Raw genomic sequence first — 15561 nt, forward strand, 5'->3', positions numbered from 1 at the left:
CTTTGAATTATGGGGGGGGGGATAATCTAATGGAGGCACTCTGAGGCCACCGTGGGTCATGCAAGACCTTTGCATTCTCAGTTACGATTTTTGTCTTTAACAGAACCATTAAGATTTGATTAAGCATGTACTTAATCATAAATATCAGTATTTTATGTATATGTAATGCTAGTTCTTCAGGAAGAAATAAAAACTTTTCAACCTCTGTATAAATTTCCAAAGGGTTTATCTTGTATATGGCTCATGGCATCTTTCTTTCACTATAACTTTCTTTCTTCAGCTTAATCCTCTTCTGTCTTTGTGTCTCAGTTTTCACTGTTCATGAAATTATCAAGTGTTTCACATCACTGGATAATTGCAGTAATTGTAGTTACAAATGACATCTGTTTCCCTGGATAGCCATAACAATGCTGGCAGTATACACCAGAGTGGTGGGAAGTAGTGTAAATTGAGGGAAGCATCGTTGATTGCTCACAAGCACTGACTATGTTTTAATTTGTATTTTTGGGAAGATAAGAAGAGATGATCTTACTTCTTGTATAATTAAAAGAAAGTTACTCTTAAAGATTTGTATGAATATGGGATAATTGGAGGAGGATACGCCTGGCCTTCCATAGCATGATCTAGTGTTTTATGGGTTATCTCTGCAGTCTGGTCTTTATCGGCATAATTTTAGACCTTTGGTCCCCCACTCTCTCCCATGTTCAACACCAAAATACTTCCTCTTGGTCTACAAAGTGTGACTATGCCAGCAAAGCATGCTCAAAGCTGTCTCAAGCACTTCTGTGTAGAACAATGCTGGGTTGCTGTGGGTAGCTCCTGCAGTCTTTCTGGTACCGTTTGGTGCAGTGCCCAAGCCCTTTGCAGAGGTGGCATTCCCTGTTGTCGACCCCACCAGCAGCCATCTCCCACTCCCCCAACGCCAACCAATTAGACCTGTCTGGAAACATCATGTCCTGGAGAACCACCTGCTCTTGGGGAGGTATAAGTTAAGTATTTAACAAGCTTGTCAAAGGCTATCTAATCAGTGGTGTGCTTTTTTTTGTTTGGGTTTTTTTTTCGTTGATCTAAGTACATGGGGCTCCGCAAAATACTAAATTTGTATGTTTTGTTGTGTCTGTTCCTTTATTCTGGAATCCAGTCTGGGCTTAAGTTTGCTGCCAGAAGTCAGTTCAGGTTTTTTTTCCTGCATGTTTTCCTTGTTTTCTAGCCAACCAACTCAAATATTTCTAAAGAAATGACTTGAGTAGTCTCCTTTGCTGTGTGAAAGGAGGTGCTTCAGTTAATCTCTTCAGGTGCTGAGGCCCTAGCAGCTTTGCTTTGCTTAATTACCAGAGCTGCTGGGTGGGTTAGTTCTGGACCGGGGCCAGGGTAGTGCTTGAGTGAGGCGGCAGGTTACTTACTGCCAGCCCTCCTCTAGGAACATGTCTGTGGTGACATTGAACCTCTTTGTGCTCCTCAAGGGACAGGGACAGAAATGCAGATTAAAACTCCTGGAAATGGTCTCTAACCTCCTCTGCAGCCGGGAGGAGGGTACAGTGTGACACTGTGGGCACTTCAGCATAGGCTTGGGTGCTGTGTCACTCTTCTTGGGTAGAAGAGCTGAAGGCAGAGGCTCTAGATTTCCATGGGTGGCAAAGCAGTGAAGGTTACAAACTGATTTGTGCGGTCAATCATTTAGATCTTAATTCATGGTCTGAGAAACTTGGCTACACCATAAAAGCTGCCTCAGACAGAAAGGTGTCCGCTTACGGTCTTATTAATTGGCCAAGGCACTAGAGTTCTGGTCTTAAACTACGGCGCTGACTTTGTCTATGACTTGCAACAAATGCCAGAAATACTCATTTAAATGAAGAAAGCTGTTTAGAAGAGGCCTAGGTCAGGTTTCTGTCTTTTTCTGGGTTAAGTATTTCTGATATGATCAATGTGGTGCATAAGGGCTGTAGTGGGTACTGTTATTTGTTCCATGCTCATGTTGAGGACCTGCTGCTACAGATCGTGAATTGGACTTTACATCTGTTGAGTGGAACAGGAGCAGACAGATCTTCTGGTGAAGTGCAGAGGAAATGAGGAAAAACCTAGAGAAGAGGTGATAGCGTTTGAGGTAGTCAAAGGAGAAACTATCAAAATAAATAGTCTGTCAAGTAGCACTTACAGCCTAGGAGTTGTCTTGGGATCATATATTTCAGGTATTTGGAAACGTACTCAAGTCTGAAGTTGAAGCTTTGGTGTGTGGCATTCACCAACATGTTTGTTTTAAATTCTAACTTATAAATTATAGCTAGGAAGGATTTTTGGGCTATTTGCAATGCTGAAATTGTAGATGCTATTTAAATCCAGAGCTGGTCTGGAACTTCAGCTGGAGGGTGGAAACCCTTCTATTTCCTTGCCTTCACTGGGTTGAAACGAAAATTTTAAACATGTGGAAAAAATTTAAATAAGCAACTAGTGGCTCTTTGAAACATGAAGTGTATATTTAGTAAATACAAATGGAGATTATAGACACAGCAAGGATGAATATGTATTTTGTCATGTACCACTCCTTCAACTTACTCATAGCAGCGTGCTTCTACTGTGCTGGGCTGCCTTTCATTGCATGTCCTGCAAGCTTTGTGTAAAGATAAAAGGAAGCACCTTATGCAACCAGCCTCTGGACTGCAGCTTATAGCAGCTCTCCATTGATAACATCTGACTTGTCTCTCACCTTAAAACTTCAATGTTGGTGCAAAAGAAAGTAATCCAGTGGCTTTTCAGCTTGTGGATTGTTGTGACAAAGACCTTATAAAGAATAAATAAGAAAAGCTGCAAAAGAGCTGTGAAACTGCACTGGGGTTCTCCATCTTTCTATGTAAGATATCTTTACTTAGTTGTGTTTATTAATTTATGGAACGGGACTCCTGAGCGTGTAAGCAAGTCCAGCTAATGGAGGAATTCCCTCATGTATATTAAAGGCAGTGTAACAAAGGGGAAAGATGATAAATTCAAAGTGGGTTTTCACATGTTCTCCTTGCCAAAAGGCTCAAGCGATTGAAACGATGATTTAAGGATTGCTATTATCCTAAATGGAGAAAGACTGCTAGAGCAGTATTCGGTGTAGTAGTGTCATCGTTCCCAAGCACCACAAGTAGAAACTCCTGCAAAAGTTTGGAGATGGTGTTTGAAATACATTTTTAAGATGACAAGTGTGTGTATAGGAAGGGATTTTGGTGTTGGGTTGCCCAGCTGTAAATGATGTAGGTGGTGTGGGGATGGGGTTTTTGTTGTTCTTCTGTTTTGTTTTGGTTTTTTACCTCTGCAAAAGGGCTTGCGTCCTTGGCAGGCTTTCCCATATCTGGACTTGATTGCCTCAGCACTCTTAGAAAGAGGAAACCTAGAAAACTTGTTGCATAATATTTTGGGTAAATTGAATGGTTGATGAGACTACTGGGCTTGGCTTCTCATTTCCCTTCTAGAAGTGGGTGGAAAGAGCCTTGATTTCGCTAGTGATTAAGGGAGTGGTGTAACAGAAGAGCATATTCAAGTTGCTATCTTCACAGAAGAAGCTTAATTTCTTCTAATTATTTCCTGCAGGCAGTGGCCAACTGTGGTGGAGCCAGCTGAATGAGACTTGGCTCCTCCAATTTGTCATAGAAACTGAAGTGCTCCTGGAAGAGCAGCTCTGACAGCCTGATCTGTAAGGGGTCACCCTAGAGAGTGGTCCGGTGTGTTTTGTACCAGCTGGCATCCGAGACACCTGCTTTCTGGTATTTTGGTAGTTTAGTAGGACAATTGCTTTGAAGTGTTAGGACTTGCCCATACGGCTTTCACAAAGGAGACCGCGGCAGCGGTCCAACACTGCGGTGTGTACGTGCTCCTCAAATTTGTCTGGACTCAGTGTTGGTTTAAAACCAGTAGGTTGGCAGTGGTTTGCATCTGCTGGAATTGCATTCCTATTAGTCTTTTAAGCAGTTCTGCCACGAACTCCTTGACCTCTACAAAGCTACTTATGCTGGTATATGGTCTTGGGCTTGCTGGGGGTGCAGGTACCTTCCCACTGTTGTGGGATAGCATTCGGGAGTAAAGGTACAGCCTCGGGGAGGGTTCTGGGATATGCTCTGCCATCCCTTAATTCTTTAAACACTGTCTGTACAGCAGCAGCAAGGTCCAGTTCTGCTCAGATTGATAAATACTGCGTTGGCTACATCTAATTTTTGTAAATCAACCCTGACTGAATAAGGCCTGCAAGCTGTGGTTGGCATGCTCCCTGTGGCAAATAGTCCCAGTGCAATTTGGGAAGACTCCTTCAAAACCAGTAGCTATTTCAGCCACATTAGTTTTGTCCAGTGCCCGGAGGTAAACCACAATGCTAATTGTCCTCGCAAACCTGTGCTGTGATAACAGATTTGGCAGCAGCAGCTCCATGGGAAGGAAGAAATTGCTCATATGAGACTTGTTAAATGGGGAAGCTGTGGTATCTGCTCATTCTGAATTTGAGGTACGGCTGATGCTGGATCTGGGCAACTTAGTCTTGTTCCCTTTTTTGAGGGAGGAACCATGTTCCATGTCTCTCTACCTAGTCTGGCACGCTTGCTTTGTGTGTAGTTTCCATTTAAAAAACAAACAAAACAAACAAAAAAACCCAAACAAAACCCCCAACCAAACAAAACCCAAACCAATAAAGGGTGGAGGGAATCGCAGAAATGCCCTGGAGATTACAAAACATGCTGCAGCTCTTGGCCTTTGGACAGAGAATAAGGAAATATAAAGAATCCCTCTGAGATTATTATGCTTTTCTTTTTCTGACTTCTCTCAGTGAGAAGTATTGCCCTTGTTGGATATAAACTTGCTGCTTTAGGTGTTCTACTAATACTGCTGCGTGAGAGTGAAATAAAGTGATTCCAAATCCTCCCTTTTATTTAAAACTTGGCATACTTTACCACTTTACATCTATAAAGGATCAGACAGTAACTTTGAATTCTGCAGGACAGAGAAATGAAAGTTGAAGCTGGAGAGGGTTAGAGAGTAACTTCAGAGCATGCGCTCTATCTGCCAAATTAGAATCCTGAATTTCTAGATATACTGATGGTGAGACCATGGTTTAGTCACCTAATGTTTTTTTATAAATGCTACTTTCTGTTTCCTTAATGAAACATAGGATTTAAATTCCTTTCCTTATGATTGTCCCTTCTAAAGTCAGATTCTGTAAATTATTTATTTACACATTTGTATGTTCTCGTAAGGGAATTTCTCTTCCATTTTTCAGAGACTGTTAAAGGCCACAGAGGACTTGAGACCTAATTTATAGTTTATGAATGAATTAATTCCTCAAAAAGTCTGTTCTTAAGCACTTCTTGAGTCATGGATGCAGGCAAAAGAAAAGACAAGAAGGCTGTATTTTTTCCTTTTTAAATCTGCAGAGAAGCAAGGTAAAGGAACAACTTGTAGTCTGAACAGCATCTTCTGGGGCTTGTTCCACGGTGAGATGTTCTGCTGTCTGCAAATTGGCAGTCTTCTGCTGGAAGACTTGAAGTTTGTTTGTGTGCTCCATTTAGGAGCCCATGCCTGTTGGTTTGTTTGAATCTGGGCGGGGGGAGGTTTTGTTTGGGGTTTTTTTGTTTTGTGTAAGTGGGGTTTTGGAGGGGGTTGGAGGGAGGAGGTTGCTTAGCCTGGGCAAATGTTCTAAACAAGTGAGAAACCACTTATTTTCCAGAAATGAGCAACTTGACTTACATGAAACACTGTGAGAAAGGAGTGAATTACAGCATCTTGTATGTCACAGGTATCTCTGGTGGGACAGATTGCTAGGATTTTATCCTTCTGGGAGAGGAGAAGGGTGGTTTTAATGTTATTGCTACCTGACGGTAGCTGGTTACACACTGGCGCCGTTGATGCAGAGCGACTGAGACTACTGTGTAGGTGTATCCCGAGAGGACTGTTTATTCATGTCTGCTTAAAATGCAAAGATGATGTGCAGAGCTGTTCAGTGTCTCTGCTCTAGGGGTCGGCAGTTTTTCAGTATGATGCCAGAGCTAAAGGAGCAGGTCAACAACAACCTGTACGTACTCTTCCTGTAGCCAACGGCATGACGGTGAGGTTGTGGTATATGAGCATAGGTTATATATAGTATAGGCAGCTGGTAAAGTGTGTTAGAACTAGTGATGTGTTCCTCCCAGGAAGGCAGCTGCAGCTCAGCTGATGAGCTCTGCTGGGGAGCCCATGTCCATGCTGTTAAACCAGAAACCCAGCGCGAACGTGCACAAATGGTGGGATGGAGGCAGCTGGGTGCAGCCAGGACAGAGTGCTGCACTCAGCCCTGTGGGCAACTCCAGATTGAAACTGGACAAGAACAAATACAACCACATTAATAAAACTGTGTCTGCAAGAATGGAGTTATCTGTGTTCTGCACTGACAGTGTTGGGTCTGGAGAAGGTTGGTGGGCTAGTGCTGTAATTTCAGTTATTTCTCCCCCCCCCCCATCTGTTAACTTGACTTTGATAAGATTAGAGGAACAGAGTGGTATCTTGTTGGTATCTTTGAATTTGTGATGGGAAAGATGTTTCAGTGAGAACTATTAATTTTGACATGAATAGGGAGATGCACTCTGGTTTTGGTGATACCTGCTTAATGCGAGAACAATACCTGCTTTTTTTTTTTTTTTTTTTTTTTTTTTGCTTCCTAGGAGCCAATATGTGGTTTTAAAGCATTTCTATTTCCTTACTGGCTTACAGAACTGAGTAACGTATGCAAGTAGTACTCCTTCAGTTACTGTGGTATTCATTTGGGTGCACACATGCCCGATGTGCTTGATTTCTGAACGGTCAGGGTAGTACGCATCCCCGGTGGCTGCTGCATTGAGCACGGAGGGGAAGAATTTGATCAGAGTTTGGATTTGTTATGCTGAAGTGCTTTGGTTTTGGGTGAAAACAACATTGCTATGACTGCATGCAAGCTACACATTCATCCTTTGAACTCTAAACTCGTTGTCTTCAGATAGTATTGTTACCCCAGTATTTGATACCAGGTCACCCAGTCTCTAGAAAGATGTACCAGAGTGTGCTTTGCTCTGCAGTTCTGGTGATAACAGACTGGCAGTATCTGATGGAGCCTTGGGCTTAGTCAATGGGTGACACATAGGTTATTCTGCTTTCAGGAGCTGTCTTTTTGGAGGGTGTGTGTGCTTACAGTCACTAAAACCAGGAGAGAAATGCTGGGAACAAGGATGACACACTAAACTTTATACAGCTTACAAACTTAAGTGCCAGCAGCATGGAGCTGTTTATAGAAATTATTATAAAACTGCTAGAGAATTCCAGAAAGAGCTGAAAAAATCCTGGCACTTCCTAGAAGTTACTGCCTCTGGGAGCAGGGCAAGAAATCCTGGAAACTTTTGAGAATTCCAAAAAACTTCTAAACCCTACCAGAAGTGCAGAGAAACTTAGTACTTACTGGAGACCTTAAAAGCTGTTAGAGACTGAAACTTTCTAGGGAATCCTGGGAAATTCCAGGAGTTACCAGAAGTCTCTAGAAAATGGTAGAAATTCTGTAGGAATCCAGTAAATTCAGTGACTCTGCTAGTAATTTCTACAATTTATGAGCGTTTACTAGGAACAGAAAAGCCGTTACCTGCTATCTTTTTGGATAGTGGCAAATGGTTATATACAGGTAAAACCTGCTCATCTTCCCTAAGCTGCCAAGCATACAGTTTTAGCTTCTTACTTGATGAGTGTCCTATATGTGCTTGTCTTACAAACTTCTTTTATCTTCTGCAGTCCTATTTTGTTACGGATTATGATCCAACGATTGAAGACTCCTACACCAAGCAATGTGTCATAGATGAAAGAGCTGCGCGCTTGGACAGTAAGTAGCCTGGCTAAAGCACAGTACTAACAGCCTGCAGCTGTTCGTGCCAGTGCTGGCATCTGTATGCATAAAATGTAATGCAGGTAAACAACTGTGCAGCATGTGGTTTTTATGTAAGTGTGTGGCTGATAAAAGCTGCCTACCTTTGTTTTATTAATGAGATACCCGGGATTTGAAGTGCTTATGCCTTATGTGTGTCTCAAGTAAATTGGATGTTTTTTTAAAGAATTATTCCCAAAGCCTTAGCGCCTACAAAACTAGAAGAATTTACGTAACTCCTGGCAGTTACCTGTGTGACATGGTGGAATGAAAAACACATTGCTTGGCTGTTGTGTGCTGCCTTTCCCAAGTGCAATATAAACGTTTTGCTTTAAAAGCTTCAGTTCTCCCTTGTCAGTGATTTCTTTAAGGACAAACCAGCAACCTTCCCAACCCCCATTCCTAAGTCCTCTCTAAGCATTTTCCAGCTGTTTCAGCTTGTTGTGACTTAGCAAAAGTCCACCAAACTTTCTTGTTCAGTGTGGTTGGTCTTGAATTGTTCAGTCGGTCCAAGAACTTGTTGGGAATCTTAGCAAAAATCCAATAGTATCTGTGAAAAGTGATTTCTCCTTAGTTACAATATATAGGAGAGGTTCTCACAATATTCTGTTAGGAAGGATTTTTTTTTTCTTGGTCTATGCTCTAGGAACGTGAACTATAGTAATCGGTGTTTTGCTTATGTTCAGTTCTGGATACAGCAGGACAAGAAGAATTTGGAGCCATGCGTGAACAGTACATGAGGACAGGGGAGGGTTTTCTGCTTGTTTTCTCAGTCACTGATAGAGGAAGGTAAGCTTGATGTCAAGTTATTAAAACAAGAAAGTTGTAATTAATCTTAAATTGCTACTTATCCTTTATCGAAACAATCTCAAACAGAAACATTACATATGCGTGCACTCTTAGATTCTATGGTGTGATGCTCTTTCAGCTCTGATGAAAACCCATTTTAAACCAATCACTTGCTGAAAGTATCTGTCTCTTGCAATAGATGACTTGCAAGTATACACAAAAAAATGACAGCTCTATTCAAGCACTTCATTACAGTCCAGAATACTAGTTTCCTGGAAGTGATAGAAATTTAAACTAAGGGCAACATGCTATCAGTTCATCGGTCTGATCAGTTCTTAGAAATATCCCCTTGCTGTGTGGTCATCAATGTTGAGTGCCTGGCTCTGGATTTCTGAACAGGGGTACCCAGTTCAGGGTATGTCTCTGCAGTCTTTTGCAGGCAGTCCTTACTCTGATTACTCCCAGGAATTGGCTGGAACCTGCATAACGGATTGACCGCAGAGCTGAGATGAAACATACCTTCTTAGAAGCTCATGGAGCTTGGTCAGGTAGCTCCTGATCATTGTAGGAGTAGGAGACTGCTGTGTATATACAGGCAGTTGCTTAGCATTTTGTCTGTGATCTTCCTCCACTGAGCTTATCAGATATGTAGTAATAAAGGAGAAATACTCAGGGATCTGTCCTTCCGCTTGTTTCAAGTTGCAACAGAAGAGCAATCAAGTGACAAAACTTTGTCTGTTCCACCACCCCCACCCCACCCCCCTGCCCCTTACAGATTCAGTCAAGGCTCTAATAAGTTACTTATCTTATAAACAGCTCTGTAATGAGAATTAAAATAAATATTCTATAGAGCATGATCGTGTTTCTGTTGGACCTGTATCTTACACTTAAGAATGCAGCGAAATGTATAAATTCTCTTGATGTATTGTCCAGAATAGACTCTTAGACTTCTGCCAGAGATCTGGGTCTGTGAATTTCAGGCATACTGAGCACTGGTGTTAACATAAATATTTTTGCTACAGAGGACTGTAGATTTTTTTGAAGTAGTCACCTGAACTCCTTGGTTTGTCTAAAAATCTTAAGTTTTTCTCTGTTCTTCTGGCTAAGGGTCTGCCTTGATTTTAAGCAGGTCTTGACACATTAAACCTGTATATTGCTGTTCTCTCTGAAGTCCCTCAGACTTCTGAAGAGCAGAGTTTTCATTTACCTTGCCTGTCAATGAAGTAACTGCTAGGGGTGTCTGTCCCTTGTGTGGTAGAAAGTAATTCTGTAGCCAAGACAAAATCTACAGGACTTAGTTGGTAACTTTCAACTCTTCCTCCAGTTGCTGCAGACTTCTGAGCAGAGTATTGAACCAGCATACCTAAATGGAGGTCTAGCTGTGCTTAGTGGCACACTTCCTTCTAATTCACCTTCCTTCTCATAATTGCTTTGTATGGATGAGGTGGATTGGCACTGTCATATCTGACTACATAATTTTTTTTAATGCAGCTTTCTCACTGATGATTATCTTGCTTTTAAATTTTAGTTTGCAAATCTGAGTGTAAATGGCTTCATATGCCTGGGACTAAACATGGTGCTTGGCAAGTCTGCTCCAAAGGATGTGTAATTGTCTGCAAGCATCCATGCTGAAGCTCCTTATGTAGTGATGTAGCTTTAACAGTGTTTACTTGAAAGCAGTGCTTTTTTTTTTCCTCCAAAAATCCTTGTTTAGGCCAGAATTAGCTTATTAAATATACTGTCCTTGGAGAAGCTGTCTTCTTTGCTCGCCTTCCCTTAAGCACTGCTGGAATATTCCTTACTGAACAGCATCAATACCTGATGTAACTTATTTGGTAACTGGAAAGTTTTCTGATCATTTAGCCTTTACATTTTTTTGGTTCTTCAAGAAATAAAATTTTCCAGCTTTGATAGCTTCCCCCCAAATTCCTAGAAGTAGCTGTGGAGGTTGCCAGCTGAAATTGATCACCAGGGTCTGTAGACTGTAGTTTGAATATTCTAGCCAGAGTTGAACTCCAAAGTCAATATTTGTAAAATGGACTGTGGTTGCTTGATTGTCTGCAACACATGGGCAACCCCTCTAGATTGAGACACAGTAAGCATTTTGCTTACCCTGCAGCCCCACCTAAGTCCAGTGCATAGCATGCTGCTAACTTGAGGATTCTTTTAGTTTGAGTGTTGAATGATTCTCTAACTGGTCATGCTGTGACAGTGGACTCTGGAGTGCCTGCAGCTGTCTGTGCTTGTGTGGCATGACAGGGCAAGTCCAAATAAGTGACTCATCGTTTCTGAATTTCTGCAGAACCTGAGAATCTATGAATTAGTACACTGATAACTCTACTTCTATTCTTTTACAGTTTTGAAGAAATCTATAAGTTTCAGCGACAAATTCTTAGAGTGAAAGATCGTGATGAGTTTCCTATGATTCTAGTTGGTAATAAAGCAGATCTGGACCACCAAAGACAGGTAATTCATTTGCTATTAGTTACTGCTCACTTTCTAGAAGAAAGTTTACAGTTTTCCTCCCCAAAATAGAGTGGGAACAAGAAACAAATGGAAAAAAAAAATAAATCATATCATGCTAACTAATTCCAATGCAAGAAACACAACTACACTGAGTTTCTATACTTGAACAATCTTAGAAGCATGATGGCATTCCACATACAGCACATGTTCTGGCTGACTCAGTGGGGTTATGTTGAGACCAAATCTATTCACATCTACTTGAGAGTTTTCTGTCATGACTTGATTACTCAGGCATGAACGTGTCTAATTCCTCTGTTCTGTTACTCACCATAGCAAGCTGTGCCAAGCAGAGTACATTCCAGCACTAGCTCTAACGATCCTGAGACTTCAGTGCTGTTGCTTTTACCGTTCACTCCTGTTGTGTATAAATGAGTAGCCGTTCACTGTTTTCTATTTGGCCACTCATCTTCTGCATAAGTGACTTAAAGCTTTATAAGTTGGAAGTACAGCAACACAATTACTGTTGTGTTTATGTATCTTAAAGTTTTAAAACTAGTAGATGTCAACCTCGCCTCTAGTTGTAAGAGAGCTTAAAAGATTTGGCTTAGAATGATTTGAAGAATATTTAAATTTGTTTTCCCTGTTTACTCTTGATTTTTCATGAATCAAATTGATTTGAGCTGAAATGAAAATAATCTTACTACATCAGCAGGAAAGGAACAGGCATCAAACTTGTTTTCTTCTTCAGCAACTTCGGAAATAAGTTTACTGTTTTCTCCCGAGACAGTAAGATGACCCTTAAAGCTTGGTAGCAAACACATGATTGATATTTATCTGAGAGTAAACTAAATATCACTAAAATTGCTATAGTTATTTTAAGAGTTTCACAAGGAAAATGCAGCTTTAAAGAACAAGATATTCTCAGATTTGTGTCCCAGGACATGACTTAAGTTTCTGTCCACAAGTGCTTACATAGGTTTTGTTCTTTGCTAAATAAAATCTTTTCTCTGTCAAAAAACAGCGGCTGGAACAAGAAGAAATTAGGTTCAAAACAAATAATGTTAAAGAGTTTAGTGGGTTAGTATGTTATTGTTGAAGGAGTTTCTCGAATACAACATAAAACCTTCAGTACAAAAAAGTCCCTGTTGAGTATGCTTCCTTGATTGTCACAGCCTCTTGACCCCAGAACCTGTGTAGAGAGATCACGATAAAATTAAAACCTATGATACTGTCTTGAAAGAAGTTTTCGCAGAAGTAGCTCACGAAGTCATCAGAAGTAACTTCGTGTGCTCACGTGTGCACAGAACTATCAGCCTGCCCCTGAGACAGAAGTGAAACTCTTTCACTCTTCAGTTACCATCGTGCCCCCATCAAAATTCCCGAATATAGCCTTGCAGGTCCTGGAACATAATGTACTTTATCTCATGCACGAATGTTGGCATGGAAATCGTGTAGGTGAAACTGAACTGTTCTGTAAACTGATTGCTGAAGGACAAACATCCAGATGCTTTGGGAGGGAAGTAACATCATTGCTGTCACCCGAGTTCTCAGAGGATACCTGGCAAGTGTAGTTCGTAATCCTGTAGATCCATTTCTAGAAACAGTTCTGAACTTTGGTCTCTGTCCTCCACCCTCCTAATGTTATGACACTGCATCTGTTTCTCCCTTAATGGTAGAAAGAGGTGCCTGTCACCTGTTCTCCTGCTAGTCCCTCTGCACCTGATTCCTAGCTGATTTTTCAGATGATGATGGGCTGGTGCATGTTTGAGCTCAAAGTAGCTATTTTCAAATTGCTGAACTTCACAGTTTTGCTGCTTATATCTGAACACAAATAAGACCCTATGTCCCCCAAAGCTCCTTTTGCTTTTTACGGCTATATTAATTGCCTTCCTTGATAAGGTGCTGAGGAGCATAACGTTTGGTGCTATCACTCACACAGTTTACATGCGAATTGGTGGATTTGTGACTTCCATCATAACTTGGGGCTTGGACAGCTGTAACTGAAAAAGCACTTCCAGGACTGCTGAAACAGCTACTTGTGTGTTCTTAACTCTTCCCTGCCCCTTCCCCTGCACATGGTGTGTTTCAGTTGGCCTTAAGTCATTCTGAAGGAATTGTTTGGGGATGCTGAGCTGACATAATCGGTCCCCAGAAGGGAGAGGCTTAGATCCCCCTTGATTTTACGTTCCCGCTCTTTCCTTTGCTGGCCCTAGCTCTCACTTGAAGCACTTTCCGAGTTGAATCATCTCTCTAGACGGGGAGGAGAACAGATGAGCTGGAATGGCTTTCTGGGACCTGTGTGAGTTAAATCAGCTTGCAGAAAGATTTGAGTGCCAGTGCTCAAAGCATGAGAAGGCGTGGGGCTGTGGCTGGGAGCAGGGCAGGGAGGAGTTGGGGTGGGGGGAAGAAAGTGAGACCTCGCCTTTTGGCAGCAGCAAGCAGTTAGATGTTATCAGCTGGAGGTGAAAAGCAGCCAGAGTCTCCACTTCATCGGTGGGGTTGTTTCTGGTGGGGTTGTTTCTGCTCTGTCATGCAAACTCTCCGTGCGGGCACCCAGCGAGCTGGACCAGCTTGCTTATCTGGCTGAAAACTAGTCCTACCCCCGTGCCTCTCCACGTATGGAAAAACTTCAGCCTGAGAAGCAAGGTTGTCCTGCTCTGCCTACAGGTTTGCTGCACAGGCAGCTGCGACGGGAGGTCTGGGGGCGAAGGCGAGAGTACTCCCTCCCCGTGGTTAGGGGTGCTGGGGTGAGTGGGAAGCGTGGGGTGTCCCCAGGCTCTAACTTGTGGGCAAAATGTGAGAAGCGCTAGTTCTCTTCATTTTTCGCATTTCCAGCCTGCTGGTGTGTTACGCCGAAAACCTCATCGGCCAGGCTAGAGTGTCGCACTGCTCTCCTTTTGCTTATCCGGCAGTTCTACAAGAAGTCAGCTTACTTTCCTAACTTCTTTAATTACAAATGTACATTTTTGAGCCTCAGGATTTAAGTAGTGTTTTTAGAAATTCCGGAAGCTGGGTGTGAGTTTTTAGAGCAAAACTACTTGTACTAGACATCTGCCACCTCTTTCTGAAAGACAGGAGGCAAACTGGTGAAATAATAGAGAACACATGCTACCTCTGAGAGCATAAAACTCAGTTAATTTAGTGCGTGTTTTGATTGGCAAATGATACTGAATAGAATTAACACACAAATCTTCCTGGAGCCCAAAAGAGTTAAACATGTATGAAAGTTTTGGATATCTCAATGGTCTGACCCCACCTTTATGCAAGTAACTGTGTTTTGTAGTTGAACACAGTAGAGTACTATCATTGTGATACCATAAATTTGGAAGCAAATTATGCGTAACTAATAATCTCTGTGTGGTGGCAAATGTTTCTCAAGAAAAAAATCAACTGAGTTGTAGAGCAGAAGCGCACAGATGATAGTATGATCTTGATGGTGTTGGGGCATTCCAAAGGTGTAGTCTAAAATAGTGGTGGCTGTAATGTACTACTGGTCAGCTCATGGGTGTTTTTGGAGGACGAGAGGTGAAAGAGGAAGTTTGAAACAGTAATGTGCTATGGTAATAATTGTATAGCCGAATGGAGTTTAGCAGACTTCTTGTAACTTTGTATCCTTTGTGGTATGGGAGGCAAAGTCCTCAATATCCACAGGTGAGATTGACAAAGAAAAACGAGTTATTAGAGGATGAGCGAGTGTTAAGTCTTTAGAATGTCCTTGTATGATAAGGAGTAAAGTTACCAGTGTTTCCAGCTTCCCCAGTCACAGATTGGTGACTGTGAAACCAAAATTAAAGCACCATCTCTCATTGCTCTTTCCTTGAAATAAATGCTGTGTAGCAGTCTTTCTCTTAAATGGGTTAATTCCGTGCAACTCAACACTGGATGTTTTTACAGTAAGACAATTCAGTAGAGCACCAGACGTTTTAGTAATAACCACTACTGATGGAGGAGTAGACTTGTCAGTGCAGGATATGTATGACTTTTTGTAGATAACTGCTAGCTTAAACTAGGTCAAGTCTAATCATTCCCCAGATGGCAGGGTTTCAAGGAAAATCCAAGTTGCAACAGGAAAGTGCTTGGGTTTTATTAAATGCTAGTTTTTGCTTTTGCATCATGACTGAACTAATACAATGGCCTAGTGCTAAGACCATCTGTGCTGCTAGATACCTTTAAAGCAAGGTTTTAAAGAGAGGGTCAGGTGAGTTCAGTTTATGCATAGGTAGATGATGAGCAAAGCTGATGATCCCAGGCAAGCAGCCTCCTGCTTTGACCTTGATTGGGATCAGCCCAGATGCTAGCAAACAAGCAGTTAATATGTTGTTTTTGCAGACCCACTGCTTCACAAATTACTTGACCCCCTTGGTTTATTCCAGGGGGTGGATGGGTACAGGGACCTCGGTGGTGGCCTACCCAAATTCATTAACATT

General features: G+C 41.8%; 1 protein-coding gene across 1 annotated transcript in view; it reads left to right on the forward strand.

Moving 5' to 3' along the window:
• Positions 1-15561, forward strand: part of RRAS2 (RAS related 2) — a 45465-nt gene that overhangs the window by 24273 nt on the left and 5631 nt on the right. Inside the window, exons 2-4 of the mRNA XM_049820558.1 lie at positions 7750-7837; positions 8566-8668; positions 11026-11134. Of these exons, the coding sequence (XP_049676515.1) occupies positions 7750-7837; positions 8566-8668; positions 11026-11134 (300 nt within the window). The remainder of the gene's footprint in view (positions 1-7749; positions 7838-8565; positions 8669-11025; positions 11135-15561) is intronic.

The sequence above is a fragment of the Accipiter gentilis genome, chromosome 17 (assembly GCF_929443795.1).
Source record: "Accipiter gentilis chromosome 17, bAccGen1.1, whole genome shotgun sequence".
NCBI classification, from domain to species: domain Eukaryota; kingdom Metazoa; phylum Chordata; class Aves; order Accipitriformes; family Accipitridae; genus Astur; species Astur gentilis.